At 50.1% G+C, this 5478-nt stretch overlaps 1 protein-coding gene across 1 annotated transcript; it reads right to left on the bottom strand.

Moving 5' to 3' along the window:
- Positions 1-450: 450 nt before the first annotated feature.
- Positions 451-4190, bottom strand: LOC34617341. Its single transcript, XM_026337264.1, has 8 exons — positions 4076-4190; positions 3768-3858; positions 2749-3534; positions 2321-2433; positions 1539-2120; positions 1159-1301; positions 753-947; positions 451-519 (listed from the first exon to the last, which is right to left on the bottom strand). The coding sequence occupies exons 1-8, from the start codon at positions 4188-4190 to the stop codon at positions 451-453; spliced, it is 2094 nt and encodes a 697-aa protein (XP_026193049.1).
- Positions 4191-5478: the final 1288 nt, after the last annotated feature.

Below are 5478 nucleotides of genomic sequence, written 5' to 3'. Positions count from 1 at the left end.
GGTGCAGAGGAAGAAACACATAAAGCAACCAACGACGGACGGTTAAACATTCTATCTACGTGTTCACTCCTCCTTCCGTTTACATCTTACAAACACTAGAGGCTTCCCAAGATCCCACTGTGGTTTCACACGGGCAATGGAGGCGTAAAAATGTTTGCTAAGTGTTCCCACAAATTCAGAGGAAAAGGGAGAGGGGAAGAAGCATGCTCAAATTGTCGCTTGTCGAGACAAAAGAACGCTCCTGCATGAAAAGGCTCTCACCTCCCCCTGCAGCATTTAAGCCTCCTTCCGTTCTGCCCCAAAAGAAAAACTCCAATCGGCTTACAAATACTACACGCCACGGGCAGACAAAAATAAAAACAAGATGAAGGCAGCACCTGCCATCAGCGAGAGCCTATCTGCTGCTTACTTAACACGTTATGAACAGCTGCTTGCAGAACAAAAAAGCGATCAGGAATAACAACACACAGCGGAGCTAATATTTTCGGGTACTGCGATAGCAGCCTGTGCGCCAACCTTCTAGGGGACTTCAAACGCGGGCACAAAAAGTGTGGGTGAACTTTTACCACCTGCACCTCAATTGCACTTCCCCCCTCCCACCCGTCAGTCCCTATTCATTCGGAAAACCCCTAACTGGCGGCTCTCCAGAGGCGCTGCAGCGAAGTGAACCCTATTGATCGCCGCATGGGATGACAAAATCCGGGGTGGGGAAAAACTGCATCCAGGTGGATCATGCATAACCAGCATCATACATGCCTTCTTATATGATATTGCTCAGCTTCAGTATATCCAAACTTCGCCACACCAAAGAGCTTTTGCTTCAAATAAATTCTGTGTCGCCGTCTTACTACTTCGCCATCTCTTTTAAGAACACTAGCAAAAAGAGTAAACGCTATCCAGTCTAAATGAGCGCAGTTATCTTCTGGTGTGGTCTGTACAAGAACCGGCTACTCTGTAGCAGCGGTTTCTCCTTCTTTCAAATCCTCCGGGTGTCCAATGCTTTTCCTGCGCAGTCATCCAGCGGAAGGGTCACATCGTGCAGAACGTGGAGCAACGGAAACACTCCCCAACCCATACACTCGCCGCATGGCGTAGAACCAGCCCTTAACAAACCAGGGCTGACAATCACACCAACATCAGTAGTATCAGCATGCGGACGTACATGAGTTGCCTGGCAATTTCGGTATGCTCCTCCTCGTTAACAGCATTGTTCCCTTGCACTTTGTTGGGGGAGACCGTGACCTCGCCTCGCATGCTCACCTCCATGAGCTCTTTGAGACGCCGACCCGATATGCCTTTCCCTGCAAATCCAGCACAGCCTCATACGTAGAATCCGCATCTGTGTAATGTGCACAGCAGGGGAGAAGGTCCGGAGAGCCTAACCCCGTGATACTTGGGCTTTACAGCATCACGCCTGTGGCACAATTCATTGTGCATTCCGGAGTGCGGTAGTGACTGTCCGCCCAGGAGCCGGGAATGACAGGTGAGGGGAGAGAAGCACGAGACTGCAGTTTCCCGTAAACGAATTGTTTACGCACCCATTAGATAGTATAGCTTGGCGGTAATGGCCTCCAACGTCATGTCTCTCGCACATATAACCCCCAAGGAAGAAATCCAGACCCCGTTCTCATATATCAGCAAGTTCGTCGCCCCCTTTTGACACTGATTCGAGGCAACAACGGCAATTCCGGAATCGATGGCCCTCTGGATTGCATTCAAAAAGCGCTTACTGTTCGGGGCAGTCCCTGCCCCAAAAAGCTCCAGGATAACCGCAAACGGACGCCTCTGGAAGCTGAAGACACTCTCAAAGACCTCAATCGGCATAGAAGGCGACAGCTTCACCGTACAGACACTGCAGCATAGGTCCGTGAACACGCGGAACTCGCCAGCAGGGGGATACGCTCTCAGCCGGTCATGGATCACCACATCCACTCCAATGGTCCCGATGGCCGGAAAGTTTGGAGATGAAAATGCGTCAATACTTCCGCAATTGGTTTTCGATACGCGCGTGCCCCTTAACACTTGCGAGCCGAAGACAACCACCACTTCCGTAAGGCTAGAGTATCCCGCAACCATCAGACTCAAGCCAACATTCCTCTTCGCGTCGCTAGATATGTGCACTGAAGGGACACGCCAAAGAATGGAACACACTGGCAGATAGGCAGCCAGAATGAACGACGGGTATGTCTAGGGATACGCAAATAGAGACAGATGAGCGCCCGCCAACGGGTGCCTTGGAAAGCACAGACGTCTCTCTTGTGCAAAGCTAAGGACCTTCGACAGGGCTAAGTATGACGCTCGTGAGTGCAGGTCAGCTCACTCATAGGAAGCATCGAGCCAGTAAGAACAACACACTTCCCCAAATTCTCAAGCATGAAACTGAGGACAGCCGCCGTGTACGCCATGGTATCCGTGCCATGCAGGACTACAAAGCTAGACACCACAAATAGCAACGTAGACAAGGCAAGATTTAGCGCACTCTTAGCGAGGCCCCTGCTACGCCAGACACCCTTCTGAACAAAGGTACGAAAGGGAAGTAGAAGGCGCGTGATGGCGCTCTGACGTGCGTGCAGAAACCCGGCAAGGGGGGGGTACACGGGGTACATGCCGCATCTTGGCACGCACGGCACCACTGGTCGGGAAACAAATAACAGGTCTCAAGGGCTCACGTTCCAGTGAAAACATGCTATACACAGATAAGCGATGGTCTGTATGGGAATTTGTGAACGTTTTTCTCCTCGCTCCTACCCGTCATAAGCGTTGTAATACGTCTCGATTTGTTTGGCGAGCGTGCAGTATTGCTCCTTCCCCATGTCGCTGCTGTCCACAAGATCATCCCACTCTAAGATATCGAAATATGGCAACGATTCATCCGTGAGTTCGGGGCACCTTGTGAGGCGTCTCCCCAGTCTGGAAGGTCGCAGACACGTATTTTTATACGCGTAGTTCATGCAAATAGTGCCCCCTAAAATGATAATTAAAACGTGAGGTTTCGCATTCTCGGGATTCCCCATATCTATGTCTACGGCCCGCATGAGCGTTGCTTTGAGGGGAGTAACTACAGTTTCCTGGTAAGGCATATAGCGCCTGTCGCTGGTCCATTCCGTAGTTCCTGCGGCCTCTTCTGCCAGCAGCCCCTCTGGGTCCCCCTGGAGGAGCCCATGCATCTTTTGAGAGACGGGTTCTTTCAGTGCGTGATTAGTGCCGCCACTCGTTAGAGATGCAGTCAGGCCATAGTGAGTATCTCCAGCTCCTACGGCCGGACAAGAGGATACCCTGTGAATTGCCGAAAGAGCCGTTGTGACGGGCTGAGAATGACCCTCGTTGTGAGGCACCTCATGGTGGAAAGAAAGGTAGTTCATCTCCAGTCCGTCGGCAGCAGCAGACATGTGCAAGGGTGTGGCGCCCGCGGAAACGCATACTATGCTGCTATCTGACCCGTGAACCACATGACCCTGCTTAGTGCCCCCGGACCGAATGTCCAGAGAAGGCCCTCCAGAGATTTTGGAATCACTAAAATTATTTTGCGGCATCCTCAACGGAAAAAGGAGGCGCGCAGTGGGGCAGTGCCTCGAGGCAGCTGCAGGGCGCAGCTTTTGCGGAGGCTCCTTTGGTTCCTCAACGGGAGGGTAATAAAAGCAAATGAACAGGGAAAATAGCAGAAATGGAAGGGGAAGGAATAACACACCAAAGTATACGCCCTCTAGAATATACATCTGGCAGGGCGATAGAGAGGAGGGAGCCAGCGGCCGCCACTGCGCTGCTGCAGGTTTGTAAAAGCGGCAACAGGGAAAGGGGTGCTAAAATCTGGAGGTACACCAGGATATGGAGATCTATAGTTATGCATCATAAACTTTACTAAAATGCCTCCATGGCCACAAGAAAAATCCCGAAGGTCGCAGCACCCTTCGATTAATACACCTGAGTAGTCTTGTTCGCCACCTCTTGCGGCGCATGGGTCGTAGACCCGGAAATACCATGTAGGGATACACAACAAAGCAGTTGTTTGCTTTCAATCACATCCAAGAAAACTAGACATCACCAAGAACTTTGTGCATCCACAGAAGAACAGTACTCCTTCCTCCTGCTCTTGCTTCAGCAGTAGCCGGTTCGAACTCGGCGCGCATGAGTGCACAAAGCCCTATGACCAGTGATGCCCTCGGTCGTTTATATAAGAGCGCACATACCATTATTAAGTGTTTCACTGGCCTCGTTGAACTTCTGGCCCTTCATACTGAAGAAGACCATCGCACACACCGTGGATCAACAACCAGCCGCCACACCGCGCAGTCACCTCTCTCTGCATCCAAACTGCAGCAGAGGGTAACCAGGATTCGCCAAGGTCTAACTTTATTAGTAGTAGAGCCTTACATGCTTATTTTTGATACTTGTTATGGGATTTAAGGCAGTACGATATGTCAGGTGAGGGGAACGGAGGAGGCTCTGAGGCTTCATTGCTATCTAAGCTACCATTCGTCGCCTACCCTCGGCTGCTCTGGAGTGCAGATACCAGCTCTTGAAACCAAAGATACATGAAGCACAATTTTCAGCAGCAAACTTTAAAACGTGATAGTACCTACATCACATTACCCCTCATTTTACACCCCAAAACACACACAAGCAGCAGCTTGCTGGCGCAGTGCTATGTCTAGCAGATGCACACATCTAAACTTTTCCTCTCGTAACCGAAAGACAGAGCCAGCTGATATTACCAAGTGTATTGCAGACATAAATACTGATGCCAGAAGCGGAATTCGGAGCGACTTAGCTTTTTCAACGGGTTTCGTTGCAGGCAAAACTGCGCTAGAACGCATTCTACTACTACAGAACTCTGATTAAGAATTAATGACGATCGAAGTAGTTTGCTTGCACATTCGTATAAATTCTTTCATGTCCATTAGCACTACTTATTACGGTAAGAGTACTGTGTCTGAATGCACTGCCTGCTTTGTGCAACTGCCTGTAAATATTCGAACTGCCAATGAAGTACACCAACAAGTGGGCTAGCCGCCTCCTCCACCGTAATATCGGCATCCTGCATGGTGCGGACACGGATATGAGGGAGCACTTTTGAAAATCACTCAATTTTCTAGCATCGTCCAAATTACAATGTCTCTCCAAAAATCGTAGATCAAACTTGGTGGGCTCACCCGAGCATTTTCTACAGCATCAGTGATAGGTATTTCAATAATCAGTGCAGTTTGCCTACGAGTTCTTAGACAGCTGACGAGCTGGTTTGTCTGTTTGCACGTGTCATTTATTGCAGAGTACTCTTATCTGGATACAAAACGGCGCAATGTTCTGTGCGTACGTACTAGACGCACTGTGCAGCTAGCTGTGAAGGGTCATAGTGCGCAGAGGATGTACCTACGCGCACCTCACCGGGCCCTCTCTATATCTGGGATTCCGAAGGGCGCGGGCAAGAAAGTGAGGGAGACCTTCTTTAAAAACATTGAAGAGTGTTCTATCAAGTTTGTA

The sequence above is a fragment of the Cyclospora cayetanensis genome, unplaced genomic scaffold (genome assembly GCF_002999335.1).
Source record: "Cyclospora cayetanensis isolate NF1_C8 unplaced genomic scaffold, CcayRef3 CcayRef3_contig_172, whole genome shotgun sequence".
Taxonomy (NCBI): domain Eukaryota; phylum Apicomplexa; class Conoidasida; order Eucoccidiorida; family Eimeriidae; genus Cyclospora; species Cyclospora cayetanensis.
The sequence above is the reverse complement of the archived record's forward strand: the minus strand, read 5'-3'. Positions and strand labels throughout refer to the sequence as shown.

Excerpts from the sequence above, each read along its gene's own strand:
- LOC34617341 (XM_026337264.1), bottom strand. The coding sequence starts at position 4,190 with ATGGTATGTGCGCTCTTATATAAACGACCGAGGGCATCACTGGTCATA. Across the intron at positions 948-1,158 it reads TTGCCAGGCAACTCATGTAC|CCGGTTCTTGTACAGACCAC; the intron begins GTCCGCATGCTG and ends GCTACAGAGTAG. Across the intron at positions 520-752 it reads AATATCATATAAGAAGGCAT|AAGGTTGGCGCACAGGCTGC; the intron begins GTATGATGCTGG and ends GAAGTCCCCTAG.